The 21174-nt window shown below is 28.0% G+C and overlaps 5 protein-coding genes across 7 annotated transcripts; 3 read left to right on the forward strand and 2 right to left on the reverse strand.

Moving 5' to 3' along the window:
- Positions 1-8225: 8225 nt before the first annotated feature.
- Fer2 (48 related 2) lies at positions 8226-9489 on the forward strand. Of its 2 annotated transcripts, none has more exons than XM_035087722.1 (5): positions 8226-8356; positions 8506-8672; positions 8759-8870; positions 8989-9203; positions 9283-9489. In XM_035087722.1, exons 1-5 carry the CDS (start codon positions 8253-8255, stop codon positions 9387-9389), a joined length of 705 nt encoding a protein of 234 aa, XP_034943613.1. In that variant the 5' UTR covers positions 8226-8252; the 3' UTR covers positions 9390-9489. The 2 variants fall into 2 exon arrangements, with proteins under 2 accessions (XP_034943613.1, XP_034943622.1); XM_035087731.1 differs by having other exon boundaries at positions 8992-9203.
- Positions 9490-9879: 390 nt separating this feature from the next.
- On the forward strand, positions 9880-11258 carry LOC118069515 (uncharacterized). The gene is made up of 2 exons (XM_035087686.1): positions 9880-10181; positions 10271-11258. Exons 1-2 carry the CDS (start codon positions 9912-9914, stop codon positions 11198-11200), a joined length of 1200 nt encoding a protein of 399 aa, XP_034943577.1. The 5' UTR covers positions 9880-9911; the 3' UTR covers positions 11201-11258.
- Positions 11259-11432: 174 nt separating this feature from the next.
- On the reverse strand, positions 11433-13390 carry LOC118069577 (transmembrane protein 26). The gene is made up of 5 exons (XM_035087784.1): positions 13197-13390; positions 12766-12934; positions 11953-12701; positions 11556-11831; positions 11433-11466 (listed from the first exon to the last, which is right to left on the reverse strand). Exons 1-5 carry the CDS (start codon positions 13388-13390, stop codon positions 11433-11435), a joined length of 1422 nt encoding a protein of 473 aa, XP_034943675.1.
- A 316-nt stretch (positions 13391-13706) lies between these two features.
- On the forward strand, positions 13707-14804 carry LOC118069550 (NADH dehydrogenase [ubiquinone] 1 alpha subcomplex assembly factor 3). Its single transcript, XM_035087743.1, has 3 exons — positions 13707-14036; positions 14114-14234; positions 14321-14804. The coding sequence occupies exons 1-3, from the start codon at positions 13984-13986 to the stop codon at positions 14768-14770; spliced, it is 624 nt and encodes a 207-aa protein (XP_034943634.1). The 5' UTR covers positions 13707-13983; the 3' UTR covers positions 14771-14804.
- Positions 14805-14833: 29 nt separating this feature from the next.
- Positions 14834-21078, reverse strand: LOC118069475 (ATP-binding cassette sub-family G member 8). 2 transcript variants are annotated; one of them, XM_035087618.1, is made up of 5 exons: positions 18703-18824; positions 17047-17951; positions 16465-16970; positions 15929-16395; positions 14834-15852 (listed from the first exon to the last, which is right to left on the reverse strand). In XM_035087618.1, the coding sequence occupies exons 1-5, from the start codon at positions 18745-18747 to the stop codon at positions 15256-15258; spliced, it is 2520 nt and encodes an 839-aa protein (XP_034943509.1). In that variant the 5' UTR covers positions 18748-18824; the 3' UTR covers positions 14834-15255. The 2 variants fall into 2 exon arrangements, with proteins under 2 accessions (XP_034943509.1, XP_034943518.1); XM_035087627.1 differs by lacking the exon at positions 18703-18824 and adding an exon at positions 20723-21078 and having other exon boundaries at positions 14836-15852.
- Positions 21079-21174: the final 96 nt, after the last annotated feature.

The following is a 21174-nucleotide window of genomic DNA, read 5'->3' on the forward strand; positions in this document are numbered from 1 at the left end:
AACACTTTTTTATAAAATATTTATCAATTAATTCAAAGACTGAAAATTATTTTAGAGATATATTTCTTAAAGATTACTGCACACTTTTTTTTCAACTCATGCACTTAAAAATATAATTTGATAAAATAAGTTTGAATAAAAAATAATAAATAATAAAAATGTTAGTAATTGATGTAATCAAGTGTTTAATGGTGTTTTAATTGATAAATAAAAAGAGCCTTGTCTTAGTTTACTAAAGACTAGAAGCCTTGGTAGACCGGAAGTGCCACGCCTGTTGCCACCCTCATACGAACTGTGAGTTTCACAAACCACGCCCGTCACACCCCTTGTAGTCGTGGTACTGTGTGTGTACTTGAGGGCTAATAATTCACGTCACGAGCACACTCCACCATAAAGAGTCGACAATGGCAGAGACTATTCTGTATTTCACAAATATCTATCTCCTTTGATATATAATAACGTTTGTACAAGTAGCATAAACCAAATATACCTGTGCAGACTATTAAATTTATACCTATTCATCTATCATCTTCATTTTATTATTTAACTTTTTTTTTTTTTTGTTTTTCATTTATTTATCTTTGTTGTTATTATTCATTTATATCATTTTACATGATTGACTGTTATACGCATGTAGGTGTAAACTTGTTCACACTTTGAACATACCACAGTATTTGAGATTTTTTATTTCTAATGATTATTTATTTAAAGTCTATTGATTTTATTTAATATTTATTTAATTACTGAAAAAACATATGAATTCGCAAAAGTAAATTTTAGTGTTTTATTTTTAAAACACTTAAAAACGTTTTAACATCGAGACAATGTTAATCAAATGGGTGACGTCATATTAAAGCACTTTTAATGTTTTAAAATAAAACACTTCAATTTACAGTGTTCTCATCTGCAAATCCTAAGATTCCATGATTCGAAGACACTTTTTACACGTTTCATAGTGTGTAAAAAATCTACAGTTGTTAAAATTAAGAATGCTTAGCGTGTATAAAGTGTCTACAAAAATAACACACTTAAATTTGCATTAATATAATGGTAAGTAATGCATAAAAAGTATAATAAAAAAAACAAGGGAAATAAACTTAATTATGAGCAGACCAAAATTAAATCATCAATTTCTTATTATACAGAATGATTTTTTAAGTATTAAATTTTTCATGTTGATAATAATTGTTGAGATATATTTGATAATTCTGCATTAATGTGGTCCATTGATGATAATATTTTAATCAAAAACAAATCTCAACAGGACTATTGTTTATGATATTTCCTTCAAGTGATATTTGATATCAGCATATCTGAATGAGTTTCTAAAAAAGCCACAATCAGACATGTTGAAGAGTTTCTCTTTTTTGACATCACTTGAACTATACCCGCACATTTGGAAGAATTACCCTTCACCAAAGGTCAAAGTACAAAGAGTCCTTCGGTCTGATTTCAGTCATGGGAAAATCAACTGACGTGTAACTAACTAGTTACTACACCATATCATTAATTCTGCTAACACGTATGTTTATATTGTCATCGTTACGAATGACAAAATGTACTGTGGATATTATGATGCCTAATTTTCTCTAAATGACTAATTTTAAATCAGATTAATGGAATTTCTTACATGACAAAAAATAATTAATCCTAATAATTGAAAATGTTGAAGATAATTTATCTTAGATTTGATGGAGAAAAAAAAATGTTTAATCAATTTGGATTGAAGCTGTATTAATCAGTAAATTTTATAAATGTACATTTTTAAATATAATATTTAATAATATTGTCTTAAAAAATAAATAAAAGAATGAATATGATTCTTCTGAATTCATGTAAAAATGTATTGTATTATTTATTCAATTTTATAAATGTAAATTTTTAAATATAATATTTAATAATAATATTATTATTATTATTTAATTACATTTTCTTAAAGAATAAATAAAAGAACACGGAGAAGAAGGAATTGTAAATTTTACTTCAATAAATAGTAGTCTGTCGCTTCGAGTAGAAAAATGGTAATAAGCAATTGTTTAATTAGTACACGCAGAGAAATGTATAGTAAAAATTACCCTGAATTTTATAGTAATTTGGTGACACTGCAAGGTGAGGGTAAAAATTGCTGTGCATATTCTAAAAATTACCATCCTGCATAGTAATTTTTTGGGGTAAAATTAGGGTAAAAATTACTATGCAATATGGTAATTTTTAAAATGTGCACAGCAATTTTTACAATGTGTATAGTAATTTTTACCCTCACCCTGTAGTGTCACCAAATTACTATAAAATTCAGGGTAATTTTTACTATACATTTCTCTGCGTGTATACATTACAATTTTTTCTTGTAAAAATTTTATTACACACTCAAATTGTAATATTTTAGATTTATCCTTGTATAGTTCACAATTTTGATTCATAATAAAACTTTTACAAGAAAAAATTGTAATGTATACTAATTAAACAATTGCATATTACCATTTTTCTACCCGAAGCGATAGCCTACTATTTATTGAAGTAAAATTTACAATTCCTTTTTCTCCGTGTTCTTTTATGTATTCTTTAAGAAAATGTAATTAAATAATAATAATATTATTAAATATTATATTTAAAAACAATTCCTTTTTCTCCGTGAATGAATATGATTCTTCTGAATTCATGTAAAAATGTATTGTACTATTTATTAAATTTTTTGAACCTTAGTAAAATTCAGTGAAGAATACAGTAAAATTTACTGAGAGATGCACTGAATTTTAACGAAGAAATACAATAAAATAAACTGGAGAACACAGCAAAAATTTATGTAATAATCCAGTAAAATATTTACCGAAAAATTTTTACTGGATTCTCCAGTAAATGTTATCACACATACGCATATGACTTTGCATCACTGGAAGGTTCCAGTAAAATTTAAATAAATTTTTTATCAGTGTAGCACACTTAACTGTTAAAACTTGGTCCTGATGTACTTGAAAAAGAGAGAGACGAGGAATAAGAGAAAAAGATATAACAGTAAAATCTTCGATTAAACGAGAAAAAAATATGTCTGATCAAGTATAAAGCCACATATGTAAAGTACAAACAGAGAATAGCGACCACCAAGCCTATTTGGTACACGTGTCATTGCACGTTCAATTGGTCTCGATCCGCCCTTCTTACGACCAACGAGATATACAATGGTGCACACGTTCCGTCACGTGAGTTGAACCACGTTACTAGACGACTTCTTAGGGACCTATATGTATATAGTAATATAGAAGCATTGCCAGGCTACCTACCGATCTATCTGCTGATGATCCAAGTGCCAAAAAGCAAACTAGGGGACCCCAAAATGTTCTCTATTCTTCATGTGCCTTGAAATTGGCCAGAATTTAGTGTCGCTTCGTTTAACAAATAATTTACTGTTACTCGTGTCAGACTTATTAATGATCTGGAAATCGTAAACCTCTTTAGAGCTTAAATAATTCATCTTCAACTTCTTGAAATTCATTTTGAATGATAAAAATTAAATATCTCCTTCTGATTTTATCAAATCGTCAGGACCTTCCGGGTCATATTTAAATTATTTTTTTTTATTATTATAAACAAACCCAAGAGTTAGTAATTATTAACAGAATCATACAGAGATAATTAAGAATGCAAGAAAAAGTGTCATATCCATAAATATTTAAATAAATGGATTGCATGCAATAATGAAAGACGAGAAAAAAAATGAATAGTAAAAATAAATTGGAATAATTATAAAAGGAATTGTAAATTTTTCCTTTAATATATCAAAGCTGACTGTCGCTTTGAATAAAATAATAGCATTGAATGATTTTTTAATTAAGATCAATTACAATAATTGGTAATAGTTAGAGTAATTTAAATAGTAATGGTTTTATCAGTGCAAATTAGTTAATTTACACTGTTCTGCAGTGATTTTCACTGTTTTCTTTCAGAGAGTATAAATAAAAATTATTACAAAAACGAATAACAAATAAAATTGTTATACTAAAAAAAATATAATATATCATAAGTAAGAAATAACTTATTGTCATTTTTTTTACCTAAATTCTTTTATCTCCCTGTCGTTAAAATAATTATCAAAACTAAGGCTCAATGCACTGTTAATTGATTTCAAATGCACTTTAAGTGCATCCAATTTTGAATTTCTGTATACAAGCCATTGAATTGTATAGTCACTTTTTACACACTTTAAAGTGCATTAAATTCTATTATTAGTTTATAAAAATTTGATAACAAACCAACTTAATGTAAGCTACTTTTATTTATTTATTTATTTATGAATTTATAAAAAAAAAAAAAAATTTATTATTAATTTTCATAAAATATTTTTTTTTTTTTTTTACAAAAAATATAATTGATTTTGATTGCTGAGATAATGAAACATCATCAAGTAGTTTATATCACACTGTTTATTTTTCTCAACAAGATAAATTCGACATCCAAACAGATTTTGGTAAACCATGTCCAATCACTTGTATTATTTAGTAAGCATATTTGACCAATAAATAATTTAGCAAATAAATTGATCCCCATAGACTATAAACAGATACTTAAAGGCACGCGTCAAGGTACTCATTGAAATGACTGGTGAAATTTTTGTCTCGATTGATTGAATTTAGATCACAAGTATTATGGACAATTTTTATCCCTCAATAGGAAACCCCTACTGTGAGAACCGGGCCGACGAGGGCCCGCGGCGTGAAATCTCTATTATAGGGCTCACTGGATATGTTCCCCTGTCGTTGGTGCTGACAGGGGGGGTTTCTGTGTGTTGCAAAAAAGAGGTGGACGACTGGTATGTAATCATTGTGAATTAAATGTTTGTACAGAAATCTGACTAATATTTAATGGAATTCAGTAACATTCAATTGTTCTTAATAATTATCATTTTGGAGTCATTTTTTAGATGATATTTTATCCTAGATTATTATTTATATTATTGTTAATAATTAACAAAATAATATCAAAACTGATATTACTGATGATTCAATTGAGTAAAATATGATTTATTAAATAAATAATGATTTATATATTTTATTATTATTAAATAATAATGATTTATAAAAAAAAAAGTGATCCATAATCTGACATTTTTCTTTATATTATTACTTAAGCTTATTAAAAATTTAAATAATTTTTTTTCTAATATATTTATTTATTAAAAAGTGACCACGACGTTAATAAAATGCGTGAGAGTTATATTGATACATTTTTAGTGCATTGAAATAAAACACTACGATTTACAGAGTAAATATTGTATTTTTGTGTTGATAAAAAAAAAAATGTATATAATGATTAATAATAATTAGAAAGAAAGAGAAGTACAAAATTTTCTCAGAGTTTATTTCCACTTCTGTAAATCTCAACTCCCCAACATACGTAACAAATTGAGATAAATAATCGTTTATGTCAACGACAATACCATACTCTTGAGAACAGTTGTGGTTAATAGATATATGTATAGACACTTGAAAACTTTCCGATACACTTTTAACATTAATCAAATACACGATAAATTTACGAAAGATAAATAATTCCAAAAATTTATCTAATTAATAATAAACAAATAATTTTCGATTTTTAATTTTTCATGAGATAATTATTGTGATGGGGTTGATTCATACAAATTCGTAGTTTTTTCATTTTTTTATGTTTTGAGACATTTAAAAGCATATTAGGAGGTTTAAAAATAAATGTACGTACGTACATACAATTGTCCGCGCTTATGTATGTACGTACGTATGCCTGGTTTTTTTTCTTTTTTTATATCTCGAAAACCACTAAAGATATCAATTCCAGACTAATTTTATTTGAAAGATAATACAATGAAGAAAATTTGAAAATAAGTTTAAACAAATTCGGTCAAGTCGTTTTTTATTTATAACAAAAAGACTGTAAAATAAGTTGATTAGAAGAAACATTTGAAATAAATTCTACTAATTGAGTAGTTAATATTAATGCATACTGAGCTCAATATCAGTACAATATTGTTATTAACAATTTCATATAACTCTCAACAATTACATATTTTTTATAAAAATTTAAAATTATTATAAACAATTAAAAATGATTTTAATTTATTGAATCATTATTACTATGATTATATTTGATAAATATCAATAAAATATTGTTATAAGTAATTTTAGGTAATTAAAAAATTGTATATTGTTAATAATAATAGGAATTTGTTATAAACTAAACAATCAAAAGATGAGAAAATTATAGATTTTAATGAATGGGAGTGCATTTAGACCCATTTTTCAACTCTTTGTCGAAAAAATATGTATGTATTATTTTTAATTAGAAATGATTATTGCGAGAATGATTAAAATAATAATGATAATGATGAGAGGAATACGAATGATAGTCAAAAGAGAGTTAGGTGTTGAGGGAAGTTGAAAACAAGTTTGAACGACTTATATCCCCGGCGCCTGGCATCGTATGTCTCGACAAAACGAACCCCCTAGCTTGTACCTACAACCCTACACCAAAACTATTGTGGTCGCATTAACACCTTATATAATTGCGCCTGGTGTAGAGTATTGTGTATCGCGAAAACACAGCTCATTTAAATAATTCGATGCTATTGAAAATGATGGGAAGGCTAATATTTGCATCCTCCATTTAATCGATCTTTTCTTTTCCATTTCTCAGGCTGTCATATCGATTTAATTTTACATCTACCTATCTAGAACATTCTCATTTTATCCAAGGAACCATTACTATTCAATACTTATTATTATTATTATTATTATTATTTTTTATCAATCGTTATCATGTATTTATATCACTTCTACCACAATCTCTAGTATTATTCAACAGAAATTATTTTATTGACAAAAAAAATGTTTTGGTTGAATAATCACATCTAGGGATGCTTTTAAAATTATTGCATTCACCACAGTTCATTGATATTCAATAAATATAGCAGTTTAATTTTAAATAAATCAATATTTATTAATTTGTTTTAATGAAAAGAATTTTTTTAAAAGAAAAAAAAAATTTTATTTGTCTACAAGAAAAAAATTTTATAGAAATTTTTATTAGTCAATTTAGAGTAAAATTTACTAGCCAAAAAAATTACTAATTTTTTTTTTAAGTAAAAATACCTGAAAAAACTTAGGAAAAAGTACTATTTTGGTTCTTAAAAATTACCAAAAATAAATAAAAAGTCTTATGTTGGTTCGTAAAAATTTATAGATTCAGAAATTTATTTTCTATTTAATGTATCTATTAAAAATACTTATATCCTTCTACTGATATTGAATAGAAAATGAATTTCTGAATTTATAAATGTTTTTTAATAAATTTTTACAAACCAACATAAGACTTTTTACCATTTTTATTCACTAAAATAGCACTTTTTTCTAAAGTAAGTTTTTTAAAAATATTTTTACTAAACAAAACTAGTAATTTTTAATTTTTTTGTCAAGTAAATTGTACTCCAAATTGAGTAATAAAAATTCTTATGAAATTTTTCCCATATAGTGTGAATAATTAATGACAAATATTAATTAAATTGAAAGTAATAAATATAAAAATGTCGAAATAATTTGGATGGTTTGAATAAAAATAAAATAGTATGAAACCGAGAATGAGTAGTTGGTACCAAAAATAACCCGACAAGTGAAACGATTCTTCTTTCGACATTAAAACTGCTATGGCTTCCAGCTATTTTTCTTCTTTCTCTTTCATTTATTCCAGTTGGTTTTTATACTTTTGTCTGTATATGTCCGCACATTACACACTTGAGTAAATAAAATGATTTTGTTGGCAGTAACGATAAACCACAGAAGTTCTCTCTCTCTTTTTTCCTTCCTCTCCCCACGTCAGCTTAACAGTCAAAGTAAATTGCGCTATTAAACTCTGACCAATCTCTATGTTAGTTGATAATAATTATATCTATGCTGCAAGCTCATTGGTTGATTTGCTCCGCCCAGGGGTTGGTATCGATTCACAGAGTCCCCTCTGATCTGCAAGCTCGTGGACGTATATAAAGAGAAACCCCCTGGGACGAAGCTGATAGTCCAATGCTAGATCTCAACTTGATCTTTGTGTTATATCTTCTTCATTTATCCACCTATTCTCGAGTCAACTATTTTGTATAATTATTCATTACAAATATCTCCATTGGAAGGAATTTTTAAACATTAATTTCATCAACGGTTATTGGTGTTATCATGGATGTTTGAATAAGTGCTGATTAATTTTGCTTTCGAAAAACGTGTGAATTTTTGTTGGAAATGGCGTCCAATCTTGTCTATAATTATGAAGAACGAGGACATCGAATTTCTTCAAGACATCGAATCAATCCTTCTGCTACTAAACCCGATACATTGGGTCCAAGGTATTACTTCACTTGCTATTAAATTGCTGCTCCTAAAAAATGATTCAAATTTTTCACTTAACAAAATGACACCTTTTTTTGCTATTTTTCACATCAAGTTATTTTTAATTAATAATTAAATATAAATAAACACATCAAAATATTTTTAGCACACGATTTTATATGGGAGGAGGAAGTGACATGAGTGAGGAAGATCTTACTGATTTACCATCTTGTGCCTATGCTGGCAGATCAACACAGCACGTGACTACTCACACTTCTCCTCATACTCATTCACATTCACCATTGCAATATCACATGCCAATTTCTACCCAAGGTTCGTATTCTTTATAATTTAAATTAAATTTCTATCAAACACCAAACACTTTGATCATTCACACTAATTTACCTGTTAAATCATAGATCACAATGAGAACGAGATCAATGGATTTGAGGAAGGATATTATCCCAACGGAAGTCCTTACAGAATCCAAAGGAATGCAGCAAACATCCGAGAACGTCGAAGAATGCTAAGGTAAAAATTAGATTTTTTGAATAAACATTACCAAAAAGATCATCATCATCATCATCATCTTAATGATAATTTTGGAATAATTTAAAAATATGATTCGAAGTCCAATTGCAATTTTTAGCAGCATAAACTCGGCTTTCGATGCACTTAGAGGCCACGTGCCAACATTTCCCTACGAAAAAAGGTTGTCAAAAATTGATACACTACGACTGGCAATAGCATATATTGCATTACTAACAGAAGTACTTAAAGTCAAAAATGTTGATCCTCTAACGTACATTGAAATGTGCCTCCGAGGTGAAATGAGTAGTGAAAGAGCAGAATGGAATACCAGTGGTAAATATAAATATTTATTAAATAAAAAATAAAATTATTATGATAACCTTACCATCAGTAAAAATAATTCTTTTTTAAGATTTAATGGCACGACTTGCTTGGATAAACTGGGAAAATCTGGGTGTAAATCCAAACCGACGATCGTCACTTACTACACTCACTTTAACTGCTGATAATCTCAATTAAATCCAAAATTCACTGACAACAATAAATATATATTATGTTTCATTAATATTCTTGTTGTAAATAATATATATTGATAAAGAGTGCCGATAAATTCATTTTTAATATGAATAATGGAATAAATCTATATATATATATATATATATATAAAGATATAAATATTAATAATTTAGATAAAATGTGCAATACGAATGATAACAATGTCGTATTTGTGTACCTGTAAAAAGGCGTTTAATATTATAGTTAATGTAAGTAGAATTTTATTTCGATTACACAATTTTAATAAAAAAAAAAAACAAATATGAATAAAAATTTTTCACAGTATTAATATATCTATTTATTTATTCATATATATTTTCATCATAATTTTGTTATAATTTTATCAATAAATTTATTAGAGTAATTCATTTTGCATATTTCAAAAGTGCTGCCATCTTCAAATGTAATAAAAAGTGACGCACGATCGTCAATTGTTACAGACAATAGTCAGATATTTCCTTAGAATTATTTTGTTGATCAACAAAAATGAATAGAAATGTTACGAGAGAAAGCAAGAGGAAACAAAGTAATAATTTTAATCGATTTAAACTCTTGACGTCAGGAAAAAAAAATTATCATGATGTTTTTAATAAGAAAATAAAATTAACTAATGTGCCATATATGAATACAAGATCAGTGACTAAAAAAATGTATAATATTGGAGCTACATATCATGCACCGAATATCAATGATGAAATACAGTGGAGAGAATGGCCAGTTCATGGAATGCATGAGAGACCAATTTTTCATCCCCAGGTAATAAAATTTTATTGATTTTTTCATTTTACATTACATCTCTTCTAGAAAAAGGGTTTGTTATTAAAGTTGTTTTAAATCATTATTAGGTTGGTTTAGCAACAGAATTTTTTGGACACAAATTTGTCAGCATAGATGGACTTATTTATAAGGAAATATCACAATCTCTTTTGGAAATGGAGAAGAAGGTAGATCATTCCTATTTAGTTAAAAAACAAAATCATCGTGAAAAGTCGAAAAGAAAGATGGAAGATTCTTTTGAAAATTGTATGCATGACAGTTTTCATGCTGTATTGGCTTATTCAGCACAGATAGTAGCACCTTATTATCAGAAATTTTTTGATAATATAAAAAAGAAAAATTCTGAAAGTGACCACACACTAACTTCAAGAAATTCTACAAACACTACAAACTCCTTTATGTCATCTGAATTAAATTCACCAAATTACTCGCAGTCATTGAATGTTAGAAACTCACACAATCAATGGAAAGGACAAATGAAGAATCCATTAAACTTGAAGTGCATTCAAAATCATGCCAAACTTCAGCAAGTTTTAGAGCGTCGTAACCCTAAAAATACATTAATTTTACTCAAAACTCTTGATCCAAATCTGAAAAAAGATAACAATATTTCAACATCGATTAATAAACTAGAACAAATAAAATATCCTTCATTATCTTCTACATCTACAAGTTATGAAAAAAAAGACTACACTGTCAACAAAAAATTAACCCACTTGAGTGACATGAAATTTGATTCTAATAAAGAAAATCACAGTTTATCTGAACAAAAATCTATTCATGATAGCAATCAAGAAGTTGAGAATGATAAAGCAAATAAATACTACAATCCTCAATTAATTGGTAATGAAAATAATGAAAATAAAAATTGGCTTCAAGAATTAATTCAAGACACAGCAATACTTTATTGTACAGCAGTTGGAGTACATCAAGATGATCTGGTAGAGTATCTCAATAATTTAGATTCAAATCAATGTATGAATTGGTTAAATTCTTAATTCTTCATTATTTATTTTTGCCTTTGCTCATGAATTATTTTATATCATAAAATTTATTTTTGTTTATTAAATACTCGTTAATTATTTCTTATCATAATTTAGTTGATTTTCAATCAGAAAAATGTATATCATTATATAATTTAGATATATATGATAGTGATATTAAAATTAAAACAATTAAATTAATAAAAACTTACGAAAACAGATGAATTTTCTATATGTATATTTTTTGTCATTTTCTATGATGATTTTTACGACGTTGATATCTAAAAATATATTCATTCGTGATTATTCTTTGATAAATTTGATTTTGATAATCAATGATAAACTATAAAGTTTTTGATAAAATAATTACCTTATTTGTTGCTCTGAATCTATTTCAGATATTTCATTACTTTGATTATTATTTTCACTAAACTCATCTGAATCTTCAGTAGACGATTTGTTCATTGCTTTATTTCCACGTTCAAGTTTTATAACTTTTTCCTTTCTCTTTGCAATTTTTCTATCCTCTTCAATATCTCTGACTTTTTTTGATTTCTTTTTATCAACGCATGCTCTCATTTTTTCATCTCTATCTTCCGTACATGATTCTCCATTATCAATCATTTTATGTCGATATGTTGATGCACTGTTTATGTTTTCAGTTTGATATTTATTCTTTGATGCATACCTAAATAAAAATAATAGTAAATGATTATTTTTAAAATATTAAATAATTATATGTTGAAGATACTTTTTAATATACCAACCTTTTATTTTTTTTATGACTATTGTGATAAATATGATTATCATCAGAAAAGTAATCATCACTATCAGATTGATTCTCGTTAGCATTTCGCTTTCGTTTTCTTCGAGAATTTTTGTATCCATACATATCATCTCTAGCAACAATACTGATGCTTGGAATTTCATACTTTTCACTTTTCCACTTGTTTCTTTTTTTAATTCTATTTTCACTTTCAACAACGTAGAGTCGATAGAGTTGCAAAAGAATAACCAAGGTATTTTTGCAGGTAAAGAATATATTCATATAACTGACAATTCGATAATGAATAATGATAAGTAAACGAAAAGCAAGGAATGGAGCATCTTGAAGAATCATATTAAGAGTTATAGCCCAAACATCAATACTACAACAACTAGTCTCCGTAGGTACTTTTCTTTTGACTGTAGTTCCAGAAGACAATCGAGCTTTTCTTGATTTTGTTGCCGTAAGAACTACAGTAAATTGCATTAATGACCATGACCAGATTCCTAAAGTCAAATAGACTAAAAGTAATTCTCGTGCTATTTTATCTTCTTTAAATGAATCAAAAAATTCTATAATATCAGCAGCTGTTCCAATGTAAACAAGTAAAAGTTGACTTAATTGGTCCCGAGTTAAATCTCCTTTTGGTAACATCCATCGTCCAATAATTAAAACAAGCATTAAAAATTGTTCTATCAAAGTTACCCATGTTTCTGTTGATATTTGAATTTCTGGTAATCTTAAATTAACCTGCAAAATCAAAGTCATCATCGATTTTATATATTTTTATAATAATTTTAATTTACTTTCTTACCCCAAAAACCTTTTCCAAATGTTTTAAATCTTTAGCTGCTAAATTGGTTAGATCAAGAGTTTCTGAGATATTTATATTTGTGAGCATTCGTTGATCTAATTTATCTAATTCCAGGAGCCAAATAGCTGGAACAACACTGGTGAGATACAAGAATACAGAAGGACAAAACCTGAAAAACAATCATACAATATACACTCAATAATAGACAGTGACATATTTTTTTCTTATTCTTTCGGAAATGACACGGTAAATATTTTATTGATCTCTTTGATTAGGTCTTCAATACTCAATTTCCGTGTGTCTATCAAAAATGTGTAGTATTATAAATATTGGCTTTTATATTTTTTATGTCTTTTGTTTAAATTAAAATACATTTACATGAATGATTGTGTTAATAACAACATTGTAAATACTCCAAAAGAATTGCTTACCATTTCCATTCTTGATTAGCTTTAATTGTAACAGTAAAAATTCCTTCGAAAAACAATAATACTATTGGAGTACTTAAATACCAGTAAAACGGATTTTTTTTAAATGTTGTCACTTGCCATACAGCAATAAAACCATGCGCTGCAAACACTATACGCGTTATAATGGCTTTTATTGTTGCAATAAATTTGACCATTTTAATATATTGTTTATACCCAATAATTAGAAACAATTGAATCACATAAATGATTATATAAAATTGAATTGTTGTTCTAAAGTTAAACAGCAACCTAAATGTAAGACAGAGTGTAAGGTTGAAGCAACGATAATAAACTGAGAAAACCAAATATGTGATGTACATAACAATGGAAGCGATCTATTCAAAAGAAATGCGCGGACTTTTCCGGATGTAAAATTATCGAGTGTCGCCATCTGAGAAAATTTAGTAAACTACCATCTTCGGGTCGGACACAGTCGGTAAAGTGGTATTTCATTGTTATTCATGACAAATGTATCCAACGTGTTGAATCGTGTGCGATGTTTTTTTGCAAAAATAAATTAATTATTGTATGAATTATTAATTGTAATTAATTCTAAGGAATATAACAATTATTAGTACATGTTTCATGATTTAAATAAATTCTAAAATTTTTGTATGTCAATACATTTATACGACTTTGTTGAACATCTCAACGTTGAATCTCTCGTTCAGCACAATAGGTTATAAGTAACTTGCAGAGACATGATTTAAAATAATAAAAAAATTAGCTCGAGTCATATTTATAAAAAATGTTTAGCTTGCATCATGGACACTTACGGTCATGTGCATTGAATTTATTTAAGTAATTATGATAGATAATTGGCATCAACACTTTCAGGTGATCAACAATTAATGATTTAATTGTATGCTTTTTTTCAGAAAACGATGTTCACTTCGGTTTACATCTCATAAAGGTGCTTATGATGGTGATGGAAAAACAACTGTAACAATATTAAACAAAGATTGGAATTATGGGTTAATGGTCGACTCTCTCAGTGTTGTGAGTCCTAAAATTTTGATGATAAAAATTTAGTTTATTTCTTAGTTCAATTTCAAATGGATTAAACTTTTCATTAATTTTTCTAGTTAGGATTCTCATTAAATATTGGAGTTAAAATAGTTGGGCCAATGATACTTTTTCCAAAAACTGTACTTGGATGGAATTTAAGAACTCCAAATGATATTAATGAAGATTCTCTTGTATTATTCAAAATCTTGGAGCCAAGACCAGATATTTTAGTATTAGGTTTAGATAGGGAATATCCCCGTCATGAACCTTTTATTGTGAATTTTCAAAAAGTAGTCAAAAAGATGGGTATGAGTTATGAAATATTACCAGTGGAAAAAGCCTGTCACACTTTTAACTTTTTAAATGCAGAAAGTAGATATGTCGTGGGTTTGTTTTTACCACCAAGACAAATTGAACATATTGATCATGTTCTAATACAAAAGCGATCTACTCAAGAAGTATTAGATCAACAATATCGAAATCCATTCTTTGAGCCTGATGATTACAAAAAACAGTTAAATGAATGATTTTATCTAGTTGATAATTAGAATTAAAAAAAAATAATAATAATAAATGAAATAAAAGTTATTGTTTTACAGTATTTATAGCTATATTTATTATAGATAGTTTATAAAATAACGTATTTTTAATATTTATTCAAAACGTCTATCTTGCGAGTTTTTAAATTAATTTCAAAAAAACGCAGTGAGGTAGACGAATTACAGCGTATGATAAAATGATAATTTTTTTTAATGAATCTGAACTGTATCGTGCAAAAATAATATGGCTAAAGTGGCACACGATTTTTTTCTTACAAACTAAAAAAAACTTTATCTTACAAATAGTTAATAATATAATTAAAAATTATTCATATAAATTTTCTTAAATAATTATTAATTATATTTTTTATAAATTTTAATAACATTAGTAATCGATATTTTAAACATTCTTTTTCTAATTATTATTTTAATTTGCAGTATTTATTTAATAGTCAATCATTAAATTTGATTTTTCAAGGTTTATTAGGAGCACTTCTGGGTCGCTTTTGAGCTGTATAACGAATTAATAAAAAGGCTATCAGGATCAATCCTAAAGCAATACCAATACCTATTGCTAATTGTATACTCGTATCTTCATTAAGAGTATCAAGAGCAACTTCTTTTAAAGCAGAAATTCCATCGGGAGGCTCGCAAGGAGCTTGAACAATAATATCTTGTCTTTGAACTTGTTTTGCTTTACAATTGGCTGCTTTATTAAGAGTTTCTGAATTATAAATGTCCGGTAATAGAGTAGATAACGTCCATTGCATAGGACTTAATTTTTGATACCAGACTGGTAAATTTTTAAGATGCAATGTAATTCCACCCGCCAAAGTCATCTCTCCTATCACTATACCAGCAAGTAGAGCTGCTACTCCACTCCACTTGCAAACATGTGCAAAAAATACACATATTAAATGTTGTAACATCACATAAAGTAATCCATATGCGATGTAATTCCAAAGAGAGGTAAAATTATCATCAAGAGCTTCATGAAGTCCTGCCATTGCAAATACTGGAATTAAATACGCTGCATACACAAGACACCATGATGGTATGCTGCATAGGAGCTGAAATAAGTAAACATTTTATTAAATTATGTCAATTACTTTCAATATAATTTTAGATTCTATGATAGAACATTACCTCAATAATAATGTAAATGAATCGATTATAAAGACCATACTTAATGTCACTTTCAACATACGGTCTCGCATTAACCACTTCACAAATTCCCAATAATCCAAGTGGCCAAAACAAAATTCCTAAACTCGAATAATATAATCCTATTCTGTCTCTTAAATGTAAATTTGTATCATCACCGACATTCCAAAATATTGCTCCAAGGATAATACTTAAAGATGCAGCTACAACGATTTTTTGAACAAGTCTCGTCATCGCCCAAGGTTGACTGTACACTAAAGTCTTAACCAATAGGGCATAAATTTGAACAAATATATTGGCATTATATACAGATGGTGGAAGCGTTGCAGGTGGACCAGGATCACTTAATCCAGGTAATCGTGATTTAGCTAATTCTGCAAGATGTTCAATTCTTTGCGATGATTCAAGCATTGCTTCAGCTGATAAATCATCCAATGTTACCAAATCCACTGAAAGTTTATTTATTTATTAATTTAACTGAATGAATGATTTTTTTTTTGCAATTCGGATATACTTACGGTAATAATCTGATGGATTTTTGAAAGGAGGACAAGAAAATTCAGCTAGAGCAAAGTAAGGTAACATTTCTCTTCTAAGTCCTGAGTACATTATTCTTCCTCCAGAAGTCAATGTTACTCTTGATACCATTGTAAGAATTTCATACGTTGGCGGATGAAGAGTTAAAACTACAAGCCTTTGTCCTCGAACAGCCCATTGCCTCAAATACTCAACAAGGAAGAATGCATCGAAAATATCAAGTCCATGCGTTGGCCTATCTAGAGTTAAAATATGAGCATCTTGAAGTAGTCGACATGCTAAAGCTAATCTTCTTGCTTCAGATGTTGTTAAAGAATTTACAAGACAATGTCTCGTAGCTTCTAGACCAAGTTCTTGTAATACTGCCTCTATTTCCATGTCAGACGTTCTTGATCCTCCTTTCAGACACATATAGAAGCTTAAAATTTGTTGAGCTGTTAAGCCTGGACTTAGACCGATTTCTGAAGGTAAATAAGCCACTTTGGATCTAAATACAAGATAATGATGAAATTTATTTGATTCAGATATTATTTAATTGTTTTTAATTTTAAAAATGCTCTTACCGTAATGTGCTCATAGAAACAGGTCTACCATTTAATAAAATATCTCCTCTTTTAATTTTTCTTCTTCCAGAAATCGTTTCAATAATTGCTGTTCCTTCACTTTCGGTTGTCGCCATGATAGCAAGAAGATCAGAAGCACCTGCTTCCAGTGTAACTCCATGGAGCAGCGGAGGATTATCAGAATGAGATTCCAGTCCACGAAGTTGAAGATGAGGATGCTGAAGTGACGAAACTCTTCGTAAAACAGTTCCTGAATAACTTTCAGGACCTAAATGACTTTGAGCTTGATTAAGTACTGATTGACCATATCCTGGATCCATTGGAGCTATGCTATGTCTTCTATTAGGCCTTGAACCTTGTAAAAGATTTGCTTCACTTACACTTCTTAGCCTTGGATTTTCACGGACATTTAATTGAGAGTGTGCTTGCTCTCGTGGTGCAACATGCACTTGCCTAAAGTCGGGATCACTTCTAGCAGATCTCATGGCTGATCCTCCAGACTGAGGAGGAATAACTCCATAATTAAAAGCTCGTCGACCTTCTTCACTTGAATCATAGCCACTGGAGCCATCTCGAATTCGTGAAGGTGGTAACACTCGAGGTAAACCAAACTTTAAATATGTGTATGAATTATTTGCTAATGGACTTTTTGGACCATATCTTGGATGCCTTAAAATACTTTGAACTGTTGAATCTCGAAGTTGAAAATTACCATAAGGTAGTGGTGATTTTTCAGCTGAACCGAGAGCTGAATCAGTAAAATCGGAATTTAAATTCTGTCTGTATATTGACCAAGCGTGAAGGTCTTCACTAGCAGGTGCTTCAAGCCCTCGAGTATCTAAAGCTCCTGGTACTGAGTACCTTCTTTCAAGCTCCCAAGCTTCTGAGCCCATCTTTTTTACAGCCTGCAGAACAAACAAGAAAAAAAAAATTAAAAATATTCACTAAAATAATGTAAAAATAATTATCATTATTAATGGAAAGAATTTGATAAATTGTTAGCATGAAATACTGTTCTATTAATGGTACTAAAAGTATTTTCGTTTATCCGGTATGTCAGGAAGGCAGAGAAACACACCCGCGGAAACTAACTAGCAAAATTACACCGAGAGTAAAGTTGTTGAACGGCTTTTGAGTTGATCGTAAAGTCCTGTATACATAATTGTTAGAGAATGCAAGAGCAAGGATGGAAAAAATTAACAAAAATCTACACACACACACACATTAAACCTGTAAGTTTAACAATAAAATTATTTATTCTAACTTGACTTTTAAGAAATAATAAATGTTCAAATTCTTTTATAGTATCTCGCATTAACGGGTCTTTATGGATGGCCTAAAAATTTATCAACACCTGTTCATTGCTCGTTTTTAATGGATATGTTAAAGTCATGATAGTAAAGTGAAAGAAAATAAAACATTCTAAATACAACTGTATACCATAAATACAGTGTAAAATAGAAAGAAAAAAATGAAAACGGATACACGAAGAATTTCAAGGTAAATAAAATAATGATTATAAAAAAAAAAAAAACATGTGTGCATGTTTTAACTATAAAATGAATAAGAAAAATATCATTTGAGCCATCAAAACATTTAATGGAGTATACTTAGATCAAATCAAAATAATTCTAAATGAAAATAAAATTTCCTTACTTTCTTGAATACAATTATCAGGTGTAAAATAAAATCCGGAAACATTCTAGAGAAATTATGTGAATACCCGCTTTAAAACCGTTACATGGTGGCATGAGGAATCTCAGAAAGCTAAGCATATCATAAGCATAATACATATGTCTCATAATAATGTTGGCTATGAAAAATTTTCATATTCATTCATGCGGTTTTTTATAATCATAAATTACAAAATTTTTTCAATATACATTAATCATTATTTTATTACATAAATTAAAATAAGACATACAAACTGTGGAATTAATTAAACTAATTTCCTTCTAACAATCATTAATCTATATTAGAAAATGTTGTTTCCTATGAAATTCTATTAAATAATACTATTAAATGTCAAGCACCTGCTTTAAAAAATTTCATTTTATGTTACACTCAATCAATTTCAGGTTCTACAAGTTTGAATGAATTCAATTAACCTCAAGTTTTTATCCAAACATATTGGTTCATATCTATTTTTCATTTTAAAAAATTATTATGTAAGTATCAACAATCACTGAATATTTCTCTCTAACTTAATTGATAAAAAAAAAATTGAAAGCATTTTAACATAAGACTTTTCCCATATTATATACGATTAGTTATAACACAGTAGTAATCTACTCCACTTCTAGATTTCATTTTCATTAATTATTTCCATTGACATTTATCATTATTTCATTAACACCATTTAATTTCTTTATAATATGATGTATAGAGAAGCTTACACACGCGATCGCATAAAGTAATCCCACGCACCGGTTTCCATGCATTTAAGCGCTTCAATTCAAACCCAAGAATTCATCAACACGTGCTTTACGTTGTTGTGATGACCTCAATCTTTTTATATATATATATAAGTACATTTATAAATATTTTATTATTTTTGCGAAATCGTGGAAACCTTAGTGGAATTCTTTAAGAAATAAGTTTCTCTAGACATTCTAGACGCATTTTTCTTTCAACTTCCAGTATCTCCAACTGCATTCAATAAGACTCTTTTTTTTTCTAATTAACAAATACTTGTCAGATGACAGTAATTGAATTCAATGATGAAATTTCACTTGATAATTAAAAAACAACAGAGGTTATGTATTAAATATTCAAAATTAATGTTGTAAATACTTGTTATATTATTTATAAAGTTGTTCAATGATAATTCCTAGCATTATTGCTTGAGGTAATTATAATATTAATTGTATTCATGACTTGATATGTGATTTGTATTTTAAAATTAGTACAACCTATAAAAATTCAAATCAGATGCATGCTTCAATGGCAAATGAAATAATAATAATGATATTAAGAGTGTCAGTATCAAAATACTTTGGAGCGTCTTTCGATACATGATATCTACTTGATATCGATTGCAGTCATTTCACAACCTACAATACGATTGTTAAATACTTAAAGAATTGTTTTTAAGAGATTTATTATCAGGTAAATCTGTTGCCAACGGACGAGAGTTTCCTGTGCTGCTTACTTGGTAACATGATTAGTACGTATATACGATGGCTACTCTAATAAATCTGTAATTACGTTAGTATAAACTTGTATAATAGTATAACGGAGCTAGTCACTGTTTCTAGATAAGAATAATTTTCAAATCGTCAAGTAACCACGACCAACTTAGTGAAAATCATTTCCCAGGACGAATAAAATATTTCCGTCATTTCTTCTTGGCTTCATTTTGAAGTTATGTTAATTTTTGAAAGTTTTAAATATCAAATTTAGTTAGAAAGTCAGTTAAGGAAAAAAAGACACTTAAAATTTAATTGAGGTACACGAGATTAAAAAGTAAAGTTAATTGAGTGGAAGCCAAAAATTTTTAAAGATTTAAATCACTCTTAGACTGATCTACTATTATCATAGAACCTCATTAAGTAGAAATATTTTTTTAATTAGTTTCTAATCAGAATGAATTTCTAAAACTTATTTTACTATTGTTTATAAAATATTTTTTATATCTTAAATAAAATAAATAGTTGAATAAATAAATGTGACTCACCAATGAAAGTAGACACTGGTTTCATCAAATAAAATAACTACAGTATTTCATAGCTGTATGGTCAGTTTATAGATAAAAAGAATAAACTTAAAACAATATTATCAACATTTGATTTCAAAATTTAAAATACATCTTATATTTTTTGATCACTTGTTTTAAATATAACAACATAAATAAGTCCAACTTTGGGTATTTAAGTTCTCCACTAAATTCCAATGATCGTAAAAATTCATCAAGATAAAGAAGAGAAAATATAAAGTGAAAATACTTGAAAGAAGGCAAATAAAAATCACAATTCACTGGTTAATAATGAAATATGATAAAATGTATTATTCTGATTTTTTAAATTCTGTTTATTTAAACGGAGTTAACTTGACTATGAAACTTATTTTAACTCTATACTAGTGGAAACACAACCACAGTCGACAATTCCAATGCAGGATCGTCCAAAC

Source organism: Chelonus insularis, unplaced genomic scaffold (genome assembly GCF_013357705.1).
Source record: "Chelonus insularis isolate UGA/USDA-ARS -01 unplaced genomic scaffold, ASM1335770v1 contig_128_pilon, whole genome shotgun sequence".
Lineage (NCBI taxonomy): Eukaryota > Metazoa > Arthropoda > Insecta > Hymenoptera > Braconidae > Chelonus > Chelonus insularis.